The following is an 18,344-nucleotide window of genomic DNA, read 5'->3' on the forward strand; positions in this document are numbered from 1 at the left end:
TTGCCTTTGATTCTCTGCAGTTTGAATATGATATGCCTAAGTGGAGATTTTTTTTTTTTCCTGTTTATCCTTCTTGGTGCTCTCTGAGCTTCCTGGATCTATGGTTTGGTGTCTGTCTTTAATTTTGGAAAAATTTCAGTCATTATATTTTTCTGCTGTTTGTTCTGTCTTTTCTCTCTCTTTGTGTCTTCTCCTGGTGTTTCAGTTACACATTGGTACACCTGTTGTAACTGCCCTATGGTTTCTACATATTCTGCTTCATCTTTTCTTTTTGCATTTCAGTTTGGAAAGTTGCTGTTTATATACCTTCAAGCTCACTGATTCTTTCTTTAGCCACGTCCTGTCTACTGGCGAGCCCATCAAAGGCGTTCTTTATTTGTTATAGCTTTTCTGAATTCTAGCATTTTTCTTTTGTCTTTTCTTAGAGTTTCCATTACTGTTTATAGTATCCATCTGTTCTTTCATGTCGTCCACTTTTTCTTTTAAGGTTTTTAGTGTATTAATCATAGTTGTTCTAGAATTCAGTCTGATAATTCCAATATCTCTGCCATATCCGCATCTAGGTCTGATGCTTGCTTTTTCTTTTTTAGGTGGTATTTTTTGCCTTTTGGCATTCTTTGCAATTGTTTGTTGAGAGCTGGACGTGATGTACTAGGTAAAAGGAACTGAGGCAATAGGGCTATAGAGTGAGGTTTTATGTTTATCTGGCTAGGAATTAGGCTGTGTGCTTACAGTGTGCTGTAGCTGTGGTGTCGAGGGCTTAAATCTCCTCTGGATTCCTTGTTTTTTCTCTCTCCATTGTCTCCGGATTTTCCTGGAGATTTCTTCTTAACATGAGGTTGAAGGCTCTCTGTTCTCTCCATTGGAGTTCTGTCATCATACGGAGCAGTGTTGACATGGGGTGGGGGGGCACTGTATGGTCTTATGATTAGGTCTCAGTCTGTGAGCCTGGGGTGAGTATTTCCCTTCCCTGGGGCCCTTAGGCTTTTGTAAAACTCTGGTTGATTGGGATCCGATAAAACAGTTTCTCTTGAGGACAGGTCTCGGGAAGAGAACAGAGAGGTCTGTGTACTTCAGAATGATGACGTTTCTCTTCCACCTGCTGGGAGAACAGAAGATTTTTCTCAGCTGTTCGTAGTGAGAACCTGGTAGGACTCCTGGAGTTAACATTTATGAGAGTTGGGCCCCCTGGCACTGGGCCCCATTGATTTAACTCTCTGGCTTGTCCACACCAAGACTTCAGCAGTTCCCCGATTACAGGCTGAGGTATGCCTGCCCGTCCTGGCACCAGCTGGGGGCTCTCGCACCTGGTCCGCAGTGCTTCTCTGCAACTGCCCGTTTATCTCTCTGGTTTCAGGGCAACAGTTTGCCCTATGATCTCAATTCTCTGATGGATGGAGGAAGAGTTGTTGATTTTCAGTTCATTTGGCTTTTTTTGCTGTTGCAAGGATGGGAGCGATGGACTATGTTCAAGCTCTTAATACATCAGGCCAGAAAGTGGAAGGTACAGTGTGATTTGTCAGTGGACCAAATGACGTATTAATAGATCAAGTAAATTGCACGGTCACAGACCATGAACTTTGGCAAGTATATAATTACCACCACAACAGAACAGAAAATGATCTAGTGCTAACTACGTACCAGCACTTCCCTAAGAACTTTACGTAGTCTTCTGACACTACCCTGAAAAGGTAGAGACTGTTATCTTCCTCATTTGATAGGTGAGACAGGGGGGAAAAAGAGGCTATGTAACCTGTCCAAGGACATACAGAAGTGACAGAAGGGGAATTTAAGTTCAGGCAGCTCATCTCCAGAGGTCACCCTCTCACTGCGATGCTCCATTGCCCTGCCGCCTCTCCCGGGATCAAGTGTCTATGTTTCCTTTCTTTCAGCAAATAGAGGGGCTAAGCACTGTTCCAGTCACTGTAGAACACGACAGACAGAGCTCTGTCCTCAGAGGGGATATATTTCAGTGGGAGAGAGAGCAAATGAATAAGCAAAGTTGTGCAGAGAGAGAAGAGAACGAAGCATTTAACCACAGTGATGTGACAGAGCGGAGGGAGGCGGCTGCTTCAGAGGACGGTGAGAGACGCCCTCCCCCAGGCACTGACGTTAGAACCGGGAGAGCCGGACGCAGCTGGTAGGGGAAGAATACTCCAGATGGAAGGAGGAGCCAGAGTAAAGATGCGACCGAGGATGGTGCATTCCAGGACGAGACAGGTGGCCGGTGTGACTGGTGCACACGGGTGTGGGAGATGGTTGGAGAAGAGGTTACGGGGAGGGGCAGGTTCCACGTCAGTGCAGGGCTCCGTCAGGCACAGCGCGGAGTGTGGATACTGTCCTATACGCCGTAGCAAGGCGCTGTGGAATTTTAGGCAGGGAGCAACCTGGCGGCAGATGTCTCAGTGGCGCACTTAAGCGCAGTCCGCGGTCAGGAGGCCCCGGAGGTGTGCCAGATTGAGGGCTGCGGACCAGCCCCAGCCTCAGCAGCAGTCCTGGTGACATCTGGGTGGGAGAACGAAAGCTCGGAACGCTTCCTGCAGGCTTAAGCCCAGGGCTGCTCTCCGTGCTGGCTGTAGCTGTCTCTGCAGAGACCTGTCCCAGTGTGGGCCACCTTCCCTAACTGCCGCCAGAGGATCTGGGATCTTTCAGAGCCAAAGCTTCGGATGCACAGCTTCTCTTCCGCACGGGAGGAACGGATTCGCCGCCTTCTTTCAAGCTGGTGCTGGTTGTCGGTTTCCTTCCGGTGTAAACGCGCAGTCCCGAAAGTGCCCCCCTAAGGCAATCCCGAAAGTGCCCCCCTCCCGAGGCCCTGAGAAGGCTTCTGGCCCTGCTTTTGCAAGATGCTCGAACACTGTGCCTCACGTTCACGGCGGGTTGCCCTCCTGGGCAGGTCTGGGAGTTATGTGGGAAGGACAAACAGCTCGGTGGTCTTCGAGCAGCTCCTCTGTTCACGATGACGGTGATTTATGGAGTCGTCAGAGCCTTTCTGCGGCTCTGTGCCTCCTCACTAGTGGCAGGTGGCTCCTCCCCGTGACGGGGCAGACTCGGGAGGGGAGACAGAGAGAGAGATCTCCCCAGGCGGCCACAGGAGGCTCGGTGTCCTCTGCCTGCGCTCACCGGGCAGGAGTTCCCACTGGCCAATACGGACCGTGGAAGGCGGAGGTGCCATGATGCCTCCCTTCCTTCTCGCTGCGGACCGTGGTCAGTGAAAGCCGGGAGATGAGTGAAGCCACCTGTGGAAATGCACCTCGAGGGAATGAAAATGTGCTTGCCCGAGCGGCCTGAGCGAAGGAAGGGCATCGTCCTGTAGATGGGCTCACAATCCAGGGGCCAGTCTGTCTCCCAGTGAGCTTAAGCCCAAACGGACCAGAGACTCTTCACGTGGATCTCGCCCTTGGAACAATGAGCTCTTCCTAAGTAGTGCATGGTGACCCAGTCTTTATACACAAAAAGGTTTACACTTTCGGGCACCTGAGTGGCTCAGTTGGTTAAGTGGCTGCCTTGGGCTCAGGTCATGATCCCAGGGTCCTGGGATCGAGTCCTGCATCAGGCTCCCGGCTCAGTGGGGAGCCTGCTTCTCCCTCTGTCTTTCTCTCTCTGTGTCTCTCATGAATAAATAAGTAAAATCATTAAAAAAAAAAAAGGTATATGCTTTAAAGGCACATAGAGTTTTTATTCCAGGAAGTACTTAGTAAAGCAGATGTATTTTGTAAACGTGTAACTATCAGATTTTATGTGTTCATTTGGCTCCACACCTCTCCTGAAGGAACTTAACGCGTGCATATTTTTTAAAAGATTTTATTTATTCATTTGAAAGAGAGAGAGCACAATGAGTGAGCACAAGTTGGGTGGAGGGCAGAAGGAGAGGGAGAAGCAGACTCCTGGCTGAGCAGGGAGGCTGACACGGGGCTTGATCCCAGGACCCTGAGACCATGACCTGAGCCGGAGGCAGACGCTGAACCCACTGAGCCACCCAGGCGCCCCATGCTGTCGCTTGTTTTAAACACAGCTGCCTGCATGACATCTCTCACTGGGTGTCTCTTAAGCCTCCCCAAATCATTGTGCCCCAAACCTGAGTTATGACCCTACCATCTCCCTGCAATGAGGCCAGAAATCTGGGCGTCTTCCAGGATTTCTCCATTTCCCTAGCCACCCCCTGCACCAGTCTCTTAGCCAGTGTCTTCAGGTTCCGCTTGCTCAATCGTGTCGGCTCACCTGGGCCGCCCGCTGGTCCACGCCACCACCATCTCCTGCCTCATCAGGTGGTCTCCCTCCTTCGGCACCTGCCCTCGCCTTACTGCAGACAGGACTTACTGAAAATTAAGCCACTCTCCAGCGAGGGAAAGAGAATCTTCCAGGGGCTTAGCATTCATTGCCTTTGGAGAGAGATCCAGCCTTGTTGTTAGGGTCGCTGAGGCCTGCGGGATCAGCCATTTGCGTCCCGATGCCCTGCTTCCATGCCAAGTGCGGCTCACCGTGGTCTCCGCACTGACCGCCTGAGCTGCCGTCGGGTCCCGCGAGCCTCAGCCTCCCCCGACGGCCTCCGCTTCCCCTACCAGCTGCGAGTAGGGTCTCCCGGCCCCTTGGACCTCTGACTGACTGGCTGCAAGTCCCCACAGTTCCCTCGGGTTCGAGAATTCACTAGGACAATTCAGAACGCAAGGAAGTGTTGTGCTCACTATCAGAGTTTTAACTGTGAAGGATTTGTGGACCAGCCCAATGGAAGAGACACCGAGGGCCAGGTCTGAGCATCCTTCAGCAGAGCCGCGATGGTCTCTCCCGGCAGAACCAAGGTGTGCCTCCCGCCCTGCATACGGCGCCTTGGTCAGCCAAAAAGCTCCTTCAAGCCGGTGTCCGGAGTTTGCCGTGGAATTTCATTCCATGCACGTGGCCGATTCAATCACTGGCCCCAGGACTGATCTCAGCGTCCAGGTCCCCTCCCCCGGAAAAGTGCCAGCCCTCTGGCCACGTGGTGGGTCCAGTGGCCAGCCCCATCCCGAAGCTCCCCGGGGGCACACCCTAGCCACACGCTGGCGCCATGAAGAAGCTCCATCGCTCAGGAAATTCCAAGGGTTTTTGAAGCTATGTTCCAGGAACCACCAGGGACGAAGACCAGATACAGTCTTTTTTTTTTTTTAAGATTTTTATTTATCCATTTGTCAGAGAGAGAGAGCACACGCAAGGAGAGCAGCCGGCGGAGGGGGAAGCAGGCTTCCCGCGGAGCTGGGAGCCCGATGTTGGGCTCTATCCCAGGACCCCAGGATCCTGACCTGAGCCAGAGGCAGAGGCTTAACCGACTGAGCCACCCGTGTGTCCCGAGACACATTCTTTATTAACACAACACTTCTCGGACTTCACCCTCGCCCTGATCCCGCACACCTCATACACCAGTGACCTAGTTCCTGGACTGTGCCCAGTCCTTCTCTCCAGCCCCCTCCTCCACGCCATTCCACACTCTGCCCCCACCCATGCCCCAGCTCTTCCCAGACTCCGATTATCTGATGAGAAAGTCTTTGCTCGCTGTCCCCTTGTTATCCCTATGTGTGTTTGCTGCCAGGCACTAATCTCAGTCTGAAGTAATTCTATTTATGTTGACCCCATTAGCTTTATGTGTGTCTCCTCCATACAAAATATATTCCTTGAGGCAGAGCCTTGGTTGTCCTGGTCCTTGTCTCCTGGCACATACCAACAGTCAGTAAATAGTTGTCAAATTAAAGAGTAAACACAGTGGGAAAGATAAGGATGATCAGACCAGTTGAAGCTTTTTGATTGTCAAGAAGAGCCAAGGTTTAGGCTTGATGAGAAAAGTAGTACGGAGAGGTTGTTGGACAATAAGCAAGAGGATAGGTATTTGGGGAGTATGGCTGTGGGGAGGACGGTCACGGTGTACCGGGCATATTGCACGGGGGAGAGGACTAGAGGCAGGAGGAGTCGGGTGGACGGACAAAAGCCCGAGTAAGAGTGGGGGCGCAGAAATGGAGTGGAAGGCGGAAATCTGAAATTTTTAAAGAAAGATGCCCTTGACATTTTTTTAAGTTTTAATTCTTTATTTTGAAATCATTTTGAACTTACAAAACACTTGCCAAGATACCATGAGGAATTCTGTGTCCCCTTCCCCCAGAATCACCGATTGTTGACATGCGGCCTCATCAGCTTCATAATTCTTTCTCTCTCCATGTGTGTGGATGTGCGTTCTTCGGCATGACTTTTTCTGAATCATTTAAGAGTAAGCTGAAGACATCATGCCTTTTCCTCCCCAAATGCTTCTATGTAGGTCCTAAAAGCAAAGACATTTTGTAACAACATAGAAAATGGGCCACAATCAGGGGATTTAATGCTGGTAAAATGCTATGTCCAGGATCCTGGCCCAAGAACCAACTCAGGATCCTGCCTTACAATGAGTTGCGATGCCCCTTTGGTCTCCTTCCATCTGGAATAGTTCCTCAGTCTTGCCTTGTCTTTGTGACCTTAATATTTTTGAAATCCACAGATCAGTTAGTTTGTAGAATGCTCCCCATTTTGCCCTGCTCGTGTTCCCCCACCTACGTTCTGTGTGTTTTTGCTGGGAATGCTGCGTTACTCATCTTGTGTCCTGAACGTCATGTAAGAGGCACGTGTAGCACTTTGTCATCACACCGTTATAGGTGGATGGACTTTGATCACTCAGTTAAGGTGGTGTTTACCCAGTTTCTCCCGTAAAGTGACCACTTTTCCTTTTGTAATTAATAAGTAATTTATGCTGAGATACTGTGAGCCTGTGTAAATACTTTTCCTTCATCAACCTCTTACCCGGTAGTTTCGGCATACATGGGTGATTCTTCCGGGAATCAGTTATTGCCATGGCACCTGCGAACCAGTGATTTTCTCACTCCGTCATTTCTTCTGCCTATGCATCCATCCATCCATCCATCCATCCATCCATCCATCCATCCATCTATCCATCTATCCATCCATCCATCCATCCATCTATCCATCTATCCATCCATCCATCCATCTATCCATTTATCCGTCTATCCATCCATCTATCCATCCATCTATCCATCCGTCCATCTATCCATCCATCCATCTATCCATCCATCTATCTTCCATCTACCCATCCATCTATCCATCTATCCCTCCCTCCCTCCATCTATCCATTTATCCGTCTATCCATCCATCTATCCATCCATCCATCCATCCATCCATCCATCCATCCATCCATCTATCCATCTATCCCTCCCTCCATCCATCTATCCATTTATCCATCTACCCATCCATCTATCCATCCATCTATCCATCCATCCATCTATCCATCCATCCATCCACCCATCCATCTATCCATCCATCCATCCATCTATCCATCTATCTATTTATTATGGGCTCATGGACTCTTAACTTATTACACGGTTTTAAATCCATTACTATTATTCATCTTAATGCCCCAAATTATCATCATATTATCCCAGTTTGTTCAGTGGGAGGCATGACAGATGGGCCCCCCTGTCCTTTTTGACCCAACCCCATCATTTCTGGAGCCGTTCTTTACTTTCTGGTGCAACAAAATATGCCACATTCCTCTTGTACTTTTCCTTGTACTGGTCCCGACACCTGCCATTTCATCCGAGTCCTGACTCCTTTCAAAGGGGAGTGAGGTTTAAAAAACGAGATCTGAGGGCAAGGTGTGCCCTTTGCTGCTAGGCTGTCATTCATTTCTAAGCCTTCCTTCCCGGAAATTTTGGCTCACTGCGTGAGGGAGATACCACTCAGGACACTAGAATATCTCTGACAGAAAATACCTCCAAAAGTCCAATTGGAAAGTTTCACAGGAGGTCAACCCTTCTGCCAAGACTACCCAAGCCATTTTTATTTATTTATTTTTAAAGATTTTATTTATTTATTTGACAGACAGAGATCACAAGTAGGCAGAGAGGCAGAGAGAGAGAGGAGGAAGCAGGCTCCCGCTGAGCAGAGAGCCCGATGCGGGGCTCGATCCCAGGACCCTGAGATCATGACCTGAGCTGAAGGCAGAGGCCTAACCCACTGAGCCACCCAGGCACCCCCCAAGCCATTTTTAAAACGTGTGCTAAAAATGTGTCCCTTGTTGTAAGGCACCTAAACAATGGAGTCTTAAAGAAACTACAAACGCGCTTTTCCGTCTTCGTAATCTTGAAGTTTTATCAGCAAACACTTCTCAAGTCCCTGAGGTTGGCATTTAGCCCTGTCCCAGCGGACAGCACCTCCCCAGGCCAAGCGCCGCAGGAAGGCTAGGGAGCAGGTGGGAACTTGCTTTCTGGAAGCTACAGTTTGCCGGGTGCTATGGACTTCTGCCAGGCCCTTCCTGGGACTTTCTGGGCCCTTCTCACGGATTGTCAGTGTTATCTGGAGGGATATCAGTACTGACCCGGCATGAACAATGGGGAAAGCACGGAATGTTCTTCACTGTTTGAAAAGTGCAGCGTTGGCGTCTGAACTGGAGGAGAGTAAATTCAGAGCTGAGAGACTGAGCTCAAGTCTATTTCAGATGAGCTTTATGGCCCCAAAGAGTGGGAGCAGCAATGGTTTCTCTTCTTTGACCCCCTGGATAGAATGACTTTTTCCAGACAGGAAGCTGTTCATTCACAAGACACACACACATGCACACACACACTCTCTCTCTCTCCTCTAAAATCTGTCTGTTGGAGCTGACATGCTGGCCCCAGTTGGTTTTTCACTACTGACTGCAAACAAAGATGTATTATGGACAGCAGTGGAATTCGCTTTGGCAGTATTTTGAGGCCACCTGGTAAATTTCCCCTTTTGGAGTGCTGAGCCGCCGGACTAGAGGACAGTGTGACCACAGCGGTGCCTGGTCGGCAGTGGACATCTGCGTGCAGCCAGGCTGGGGGGAAGCCAGGCAGCCGGTCGTGATCCTGCCCTCAGACCTGCTCAGTAGGACAAGCTGGATGCTCTTTACAGTGAGCCCTCATCTTGCTACCAGGTGGAACCGGTGAGGGCCTCAGAAGACAGGTTCCCCTCTTGCCATCTTAGAGGACAGGATTCAAGAATTTGCTTTGAACATAAAAGGAAGTTGGGAGAAGGTGCTTCATAATCTGCTTCAGTGGAGCTTTCGAGATGGATTACCTGTGCTCAAGTCCCAGGTCATACCCAGAGGCTGTGCTTATGGAGAAATGTCACCACAGGATCAATCTCCTTTCCACGGTCTCAGCTGGGACGCTGGTTAAAACGTTGCCTATGATGGAGAGGGAAGTATTAAAGGTACAAGACGCAGGGTGCATTGTGGTAAGGGCACGGTCATACCGGTGTTGGTGTGACGGGTTGATGCGCGCTAATAAGAGAGAAAGGTAGACAAAGAGCCGTGGACAGATGCGGGCCTGACTGGAGGACGAGAAGAATCCTGCTCTTTCATGGAGTTTCTCTGGACATGGGCGGATGCCAGGAGCTGGGCAGTTTTGATGCAGGAGGATAGAAATGTTTTTAAAAACCTGTTTCCCCCATATGACAAAAGACAAGCTTGTTATAAAAATTTAGAAAATGCAAGCCAACTAAAAGAAAAATTTTTTAAAATTTATTTATTTGAGAGAGAGACAGAGACAGAGACAGCACAAGCAGGGAGAGCGGCAGAGGGAGAGGGAGAAGCAGGCTCCCCGCTGAGCTGGGAGACTGACGTGGGGCTTGACCCCAGGACCTGGAGATCATGACCTGAGCCAAAGGTAGAGGCTTAACCCACTGAGCCACCCAGGTGTCTCTAAAAGAAAAAATGTAAAAATCGCCCACCATCTCACTTCCTAGGGAAAACCACTGTAAACAGGTGGGCTTACATACTTCCCTCATTTTTCCTATGTTTACACACACTTTTTTGTTAAAATTATACTTATCATTCTTGAAAACTACTAACTGCTTTCCCTTTCATGTCTTCACGTCTATAGTACAATATCCTTTCATTAATTGGCTTTTAATTCAAACCCAGCAGATGCTTTTGTTAGAAACTTCAGAGTATAAGGTAAAGTGGTTCTCCTCATCTCCTCCCTCCCAGTCTCACTCCCCTGAAGTGACCCGAAGGCTTCTTTCCTAATATTTCTCTCCAGAAGCTTTCTGTGACGTGTGCACGAACAGAATTCAGTTAATACAGCACAAGGTCCTCAGTGAAATCCTGTCGTGTGGAAATTCAGGGTTTTTCCACGGTCGCTGCGGTGAGCATCTTTGTGGTTAAGTCTCTGCACACAACCGGGATGGCTTTCTTTGGACAAATCGTAGAAAACAGGTCACAAGTGCAGTCTTAACGCTTTCATACGTGTAGCCCGTTGCCCTCCAGCGCGTGTGACAGTGTTACGCTCCCACCGTGAGCAGAACTGAGTTTTTATCTATTTTTGTTAACACTGACGTTCTTGGAACATCGCATAACATGACGCGCACCACCGTGGGGCCGGCGCTGCCCTGGGACGTGGGAGCCGCCGGCTGCCACCCGAGGCCGCACCGAGTGCAGACGCGGTCGTGGGGACCGAGGGCCGCGGGGTCACAGACACGCGCAGCTTCAAAGGGTGGGTCCCGAGAATGACACGAACCAGCTCATGAAGCTTCTGCCTGGTCGTTGGCTTCGGTCTCGTCGTTGGAGCCACTTTCCCTTGGACTTGGCTTTCGCGGTGAAGACACAAACAGGAACGGAAATTCTAAAACCAGTGGAGTGTCCGGGGCTCGGTCACGGGCTCAGCCGCCCGCAAAGCAGCCCCCGTGTCCCAGCGCTGCAGCCCCGCAGCTCCGCTGGGGACGCGTCTGCAGAGAGACAACAGCAAGCGTCTCGCTGCGACCCGTCCTCGCCGTCCCCTGGCTGCTGTGGCCGTCCTCAGCCGAACCGTGGGGGACACTCGGGACCCTCTGCGCAGGGTTCTCAGAGAACTGCGCTGCGGTGAAGGTCGGGGCAGCCTTTCGGTGAGGGACAGGCGCGCCCTTCGTGACAGGTGCTCCCTCGAGATCCGGAGGAGGGAAGGACCTCGTCGTTCAGCGAGCGAGCCGAGAGCGGAGGGAGGCCGCGTCTCTGCCGTCGCTGTCCTGACACAGCCACAGCCTCGAGTACACGGTGGCTGAGGCTTCACGTTGCGTCTGCGACCAGGGCCAGAGCATCCCCGTCTCTGCGGCGTTCGTGAGGGCATCGCAGTACAGGGACGCGGAAGGAAGGAACCGTTCCTTGGGCTGCGGGAGTCTTCACCAGCCTCGGACCCCAGACTCTGTGACTGTGGAACCAACACTTTCACTCTTCCCAGCCCCCATGTCCAGATGCTCTGGGAATCCACAGGCCTCGTTCCTATCCCAGCAAGCCCGGCTGTAGTTCTTGCCCTGTGTGTGCGGCCGGGAACCTCTCTCTCTTTTTATACTCAAAGTCGAGCTCGTGACTCTTAAGGCCTACCTTAAGGTAGGGGGGGCCGACCTCCCCCCTCTCTCTCCTGTTCCCCAAGAGTGAAGCCACTTGAGATGCTTCCAGGGGTGGTGTTGGGTAGACCAGGCCGGGGAGGCTTCTGGCAGCACTGGGTGAGCCCAAGAAACCAACACCTCAATGAATCCCCTTTGGATTGAAGAAGTTGCTAGAATTTTGGGACGAAAACCGTTCCCCTTTCTCATCACAGGAGGAAGCCGGCGTGCGTGAACGGGCGGGTTGCTAGTGTTTCTTTCTGTTTTTAAAGGGCTTATTTCTGTTTTCAGACTACTTTCCGACCAGAAGCGTGACTTCGCAGTGTAGGTGGCCCCCTCGAAGTCTTGAGAGCATTATCAGAGAGAAGCAGAACTGAGTCTCACTGAGTCTAGAGAGCTCACTGGCCCGTGACTGTAGATGAGGTCTCGGTGATGCTGTCCGCCTAAATGCCATGGGTTCTTGTCCTTGATGGCTCGTCCAGGACCTCCAGTCCCTTGATATCTTCCCTTTGTCTCCCATCATGAGAGGGTCAGTAGGACATGTCCCCCGAGCCCCACCCTGTCCGTGGGTTGGGCAGAATCCGCGGGACAATGCTGCTCCTTCCTCGGGTTCGGGAGTCTGTCTTGGGATTGCAGTCAGCTCCACGTGCCGTGAGGCCTTCCTGCCAGGCCAAGTCTCTCAGACCCTCGGGGGGCCGGCGCCTGCCCCTCCCTCCCTGGCAGAGCAGTCCTCAGACAGTACTATTTGTGTCTTGGTATTTGCAGAGATTTGGTGAAGTAACTCTTTGGGTTTTTATTTAACTGGCTTCCTGCTGTCTGTAAGTTGGCCATGAAGGCCACGGGAGAATGAGAGCGAGGCCAGAGACACTCGGGCCAGGCGCCAGCCTTCTTTCTCACTCGAGGGAGCCCCTCTCCTCTGACAACCAGGGCTTCCCCTTGAGACTGGGTCGCTCTTTTGCTGACATGAATGATCTCCCAGGAGACTTCCATCGCCTCCACCGGAACGTTCAGGTTCCCCCTCACGCTCACTCAACGAGCCTGGACCTCCTGCAGGGGCACGTCCCAGACACAAGCTCAGACCCCTGCTGAGGAAGGATTTCCTCTTGTGTTCAGGGAAACCCCCCGACTGACCCCAGGGATTGAGCTTGAGGTGAAGACATTGCGGGTTGATTGTGGGGGCAGAGTGGAAGTCAGTGTTGACGGTGGTGGGGGATGTGGTCCGGGGGAGGCTGAGAAGCTTCCCAGACGGTTTCAAGAAGGTGCCGGGGTGCGCTGTGTCCTCACTCAGCGTCTGTGCTCTCCCTGCAGAATGACATCTTCTAGCGGGCCAGGGACCACCGAGTCCATAAGTACTCGGAGACCAACGCGGACCCGCACAACGCCAGCCGCGGCTGCTTCTTCTCGCACATCGGCTGGCTGTTCATGCACAAACATCGGGACGTCACTGAGAAGGGGAGAAAGCTTGACCTCACCGACCTGCTGGCGGACCCTGTGGTACGATTCCAGAGAAAGTGAGTGAACAGACACCGAGAGCTGTCGGGGGCGTCCGGGAGACAGAGCACAGGTGGGGCATTAACTACCCCCAATAATCTCATGGCACTTGCCCTTGTTAGGATTTAGCTCTGTTTATCCATTTCCTTGTGCTCATTAAGTCCTCCCTGTTTACACATTTGTTTTTCATTTTAATTTCAAGTCGAAATGGATTTCCTTCAAGCCCAGTGTGCTTTCCCTCAGCCCGTCCCGCAGGACTGATCTCATGGACTCCGTTTTTCTGTTTCCCGGGCCTCCATCCCTGTTTCTGTTGGGGCGGGCGGGGAGGACTGGCTTTATTTTAACAAAACCCGATCCCCAGCAGCACGGGACTGGCTCCAGGCACCCTGGTCTGGAATTCTCTCGTAGGGACGGCTCCCTCCCCGGCCTCCTGAAACGCTCCGGTGGCGGGAGTCCCTGCAGAGAAAATGTGCCCGTGTAACCGAGAGCCCCGGAATGCGTGTGGGCGGCCGGCGTCAGCTGAGCACGTCCGGTCGGTCAGCACGTGCAGGGCAGAACTATTTCAATTGTCACGTGGGGAAGATGGCCTGTAATTGTGCTGGCGACCGGAGACCGCGTGTTTTTCAGCTTTTAGCCAGGAAGCTGCATAGACTGTGTCCATGTAGGGATTTGCAAAGTGGACCACTATGAGAGCACTTATAAATGGGCTTTTTGCCCCAAAGTAATGGATTTATGTGCAAAGAGAGACAGTTTATGGATTGCACTCTGGCTAGAGCTTTGAGATAATATGGTGAAAAAGTGGTTACCACAGACCATCTCCACTGACATGCAGGAGTCATTTGAGGACTTACCCATGGAAACTTCCGGAAGTAGAAGTGGAAGCTGTACCTTTGCCTGGCGCAAACGGTTCTTGCATGACAGGAAGTATTGCTTAGAACCGCGCCGGCTGTCCCCTCCGTGTCTCCATCCCTGCTTCTGTTGCTTTCTCCCGAGGGTCTTTGACTGGCCCAACACAGCTCTTTCAGGGGGACACACCAGCAGTTTCACAGCAGAAAATAACAAGGTATTTTCAGTTAACAATCAAATGATTTGTTCGTTCTGGTTTTTTAACCGTGAGCTGAAACTATTAAGTCATTGAAGAAAATCTGCAAAACTCAGAAAAGTAGGAAGAAAGTAATTCACATCCTCACACACAAACACAGCCTCCGCCAGCGGCCTGTAACACATCCCTCCACATTTTATCCGTTCAGCTGAAATACTTCCCGTGAGGACAGTCACACTGCCACGCTATTTTGTCTTGTCTTTTAACTTCAGGTTTTCTTGGAGGCACCGTTGTTGGAGGCCGCGTAAGTTCAATAGTGCCGCAGTTTGTCTCACCGTCACTCTGCAACTGAACATGTGTGTCATTTCCAATTCTGTGACGCAGAGGATGTTGCCATATAATTAGTAATGCTTTGGGACAATCGGGCCTTAGATCAATTTGAAGCTCACGCGAGAAGACAAAAGATCTTCTGTGTTATTGGTGAGAGTATAATAGTCTGAGTTTCTCTCATCATAAAAGTAGAAGACTGTTTTTCATCTTTTTCCTTAAAAAAATGTGATAATCTGATTCATGAGGTGTGTGCTCACGGTACACACGTCCCAAGACTTTCCAAATGCAGGCAGAAGAACGAAGGCTCTTTCAGCGTGTTCCCTGAATACTTTCTGAGAACATCTTCCATCACCAGCCCAGTGACCTCAGGGGTTGTAGCTACCATGAACCGTCCACTCACATCATCGTTTCATATATGTCACTGAGCTCCTGCTAAGAACTGGTGCTGAAGATAGAACCTTAGAGATTGGTGTCTGTACCCCCTCAATTGGCAGACTGGCTGGGAACCCTCAGATCAATTCGCAAACAGTCCTACCCTCGCGAGAGCAGTGCTGCACCGGGGCGCCGCAGGGAACCGTGGGACTCTGCAGGCTGGTGAGGGTGAGGGGAGGCTCTGGCAGGAACTCGCTTCTAAGTCAAGATCTGAAAGACGACAAGAAGATGGAGATGGGGGAAAGGAAATTTAACATGTCTGTCGTACGTAGAACGACACAGAACCATTCAGCTCAGGCCTTCCATTTTTCCTATGGGAAGATGAGTAAACAAAACATGGGTGGGAAGTCGGAGACAGAAACTGTCTTGGTCTTTCGGGGCTGCTCTAATGAAGGTACCGGAGACGATGAAGCACAGACAACAAACGTTTATCCCTCACAGTTTTGGAGGCTGTGACGTCCGAGGTCGAGGCGCCACAGATTGGGTGTCTGGTGAGAGCTCTCTTCCTGGCTCATCTTCCCGCTGTTGCTGCGCCGGGCAGAGAAGGGGAAGGAGCTCTCCGAGGTCTCCTTGTTGGGGCACGAGTCACATCTGTGGGGCCTCCACCCTCCTGGCCTCTCCCCTCCCGAAGGCCCCGCCTCCTGATACCGTCACCGTGGGGACAGGTGTCCACAGACGAATTTGGGGAGGACACGTTTACTCGTGGCGACCGCCTGCATCTCCGAGTCATCGTCAGTGTTCTTTGGCCAGACCCTGCTGCTGGCGCGGGATTCCAGCGCGTCTCTGAAGGTGGTGAGTCCTCCCGTTCCTGGTAATTGTCCGCCTGGAGAACACGGATCCGTAGTCGGAGACGAGGCTGAAAGTCGCTGCGGGGATCGGAGATCCTGAGAGAGAGAACTTCTAGAACACGCGTGGTGCGGCCGTTTGGGCATTTTCTCGTCCGGAAACCAGCTTTACTGGTCCTGCCCGTCAGGCCTTGGAGGCCACAGATTCCTTAAAGAGTGAGTCCTTGAACTTGGGGTGTGAGTTGGGGTAGGAGTGGACCCTGTCGTCGGTCGTGCTGTCCCATGAGGTCACAGTCCCTGTTACCCTCACCTGAGTGGGGCCTGCCTGCCCGGGTGACAGGCGCAGTCCCGGGCTGCTTCAGTGGCACACATTCTAGGGTTCCTCCCCCGTCAGAATCTGCCCCTGCTCCCGTGTGGCTCTCTGAGGGCGCCGGGCCCTGTTCCGGTTCCCATGCCCAGGGTTTGCAGCTGGTGCTGGTGTAGATCTGGCCCGAGTACGGCAGCTGATAAACTCGGGCTTAGCCATCCTCACGACCGCTTACCAAAGGAGGACTTGCCAGGAGCGCCTGGGTGGTTCAGTCGGTTAACCATCTGACCCTTGATCTCAGCTCAGGACTTGATCTCAGGTCATGAGTTCGAGCCCCACGCTGGCCTCCATGCTGGGTGTGGAGCCCACTTTAAAAAAAGATCCAGCCTTGATCAAATTACACATTATACGGTGTAATAAAAGAGAGGAGACATTAAAGATAACGGGAAAACAACACATTTCAAGCTATAGTTCTAGACTTTTCTTCTGGAAGATAATTTTACCGAGGCCGTTGTAATAAATAGACGACTTCAAGTTCTGCTGACCGTCAAGTTGCAAAGGACAAAAAGGGAGGCGGTACAAGGGAAGAGGGAGAGAAGCTATAGGACACATTTAGACTTCGGGGGCTAAGCCCTGCCCTAGTGCTGTCCTACAAGGGCTGTGCTTTTCCCCGCGGGGTAAGGAGATCACAGGGCAAAGGCACATACCACTTGGAATCTTCTCCCACTTGTGAACCAGGCCTTGGGGTCCTGGGAACCTGGAATTGCTGCCCAAGTGTCTGTGAGTCCTTCCAGAGCCTGCCCGGCCTCTCCAGGGCTGTCCTGGTGGGAGGCGTGTGTACCCTCGTCCTGAACAGCGGCCCAGATGCGGTGTTGGCCTGAAAATGAGCTTAGAAGCGTGAGCTCGGCTGTCCACAGAGGGGGCGGAACTGGGGGAGGAAAGAGACACGGGCGGACCACAGGCTAGGGGCCTGTCGCTCTGCTCTTGGCCTGAGCCCGCGAAGGTCGGGGCGAGCCTGGAAGGGGCCACTCATAACGTTGGCAGTGGGCCCGTCGGTCAGGAGCTGTGTTTGGCCTGAGCAGGATCGAGTTTACTTACCTTTCACGCGAAGGAATCGCGCTGGCCCAGGTCACGGCAGCATCACAGGGTCCGTCGAGAACTGGGTTCTTCTATCTTTCGCTCCATCAGCTTAGCACGTGACTTTCGTTCCTCCGTTCCACGGCCCGCGGGGGTCACTGGTTTTCCAGCCGGAAGGCAGGTGGGGTGGGAGGGCGGGACACAGCTCACTCAGGTCCGTCGCCGACCTGAGCTTTCCCAGGACACACGCAGCCTCCCCACAGCTCTCGTCAGCCGCCGCTGCGTCCAAGGGGGACTGGGGAACGTGGCCTCGGGGTCCAGGCACGGCACCCCTGCATTAAACCCTGGTTGGTTCCGATGGAAGAAAGTGAGAACTGATACGGGGTGAGCAATGAGCAGTTATAAACAACGAAATAAATAATTACATAAGCAAAATGACTGGCCATCACAAGTTACTCCGTCTGATGTTTTCATTATTAAGCAAGTGAGGGGCCTTTCTGCCCCATTTTGTGAGCAGAAACTGGAATCTCACAACATTTTTCTGAGATGGCAGGACGAGGGTGAAATCCAGAGGTTCTTCCTCCTAATGCTTTGCTCATCCCCTTGAGTCCCCTGTTAGATAAGAAATTTCCCGAGAAATCGCATGCAGACGCTGTCATGTGAATTTTTTAAAAAGATTTTATTTATTTATTTGACAGAGAGAGATCACAAGGAAGCAGAGAGAGAGGGGGAAGCAGGCTCCCTGCTGAGCAGAGAGCCCGATGCAGGACTCAGGACCCAGGACCCTGAGAGCATGACCTGAGCCGAAGGCAGAGGCTTAAACCACTGAGCCCCCAGGCGCCCCTGTCATGTGCATTTTTGAAGTAACTGACAAGGATGCCAGTCTAGTCCAGACACACGAAAACAAGGTTCTTGCCTCACTGCCGTGGTGAAGGGATAAGCTAAGAGGGGATGGATAGATGATCCAGGAGAGTGAAGCACTTCTGTTTTGGTGCCCTGGGAAGGATGAAATGTGTAATTTCTGCCCTTCCTGTAAGGTTGACACTTGAATGGCTAGAAGTCTGCTTTGCTTCAGTTTCTCCCCTGGTCTGGTGTCATTCGTCTTTTTCCCCCTCAATGATGACCGCCACATGTCTCAGTGATACCCTCTTTTTTATGACTTTATGTCGATGCTGTGTCTAAACCCCACATGTCCTTCTGTGTTAGTGACATCAAAGAGCCAGGCCAGAGCAATCAGACGGGTCTAGAGTTGACTCATCCTCACTTCTCCGTCTTACCCCCTTGTCTTCCATGTGGGGGATCCCCTGAGGAGTGGGATGAGTCATCTGGGAATTTACACAACATGACCCCAGCTCTGCTGACCAAATCCTTTGCTCTTCAGTCAGGTTCCATGTGGGGCTCCCAGGGACTCTCTGGTCTGAGTCCATCTGCCTTGCAGACCTACCCTCCCTGTTGCTAAGTTAGTAGAACAATTCTTGTCTAGATGATGGTGACG

General features: G+C 51.8%; 1 protein-coding gene across 1 annotated transcript in view; it reads left to right on the plus strand.

The window, feature by feature from the left end:
- SCD5 (stearoyl-CoA desaturase 5) overlaps positions 1-18,344 on the plus strand; it is a 124,956-nt gene that overhangs the window by 81,747 nt on the left and 24,865 nt on the right. Inside the window, 1 exon segment of the mRNA XM_045991133.1 lies at positions 12,694-12,896. Coding sequence (XP_045847089.1) covers positions 12,694-12,896 — 203 coding nt within the window.

This window comes from Meles meles, chromosome 2, assembly GCF_922984935.1.
Source record: "Meles meles chromosome 2, mMelMel3.1 paternal haplotype, whole genome shotgun sequence".
Classification (NCBI taxonomy): domain Eukaryota; kingdom Metazoa; phylum Chordata; class Mammalia; order Carnivora; family Mustelidae; genus Meles; species Meles meles.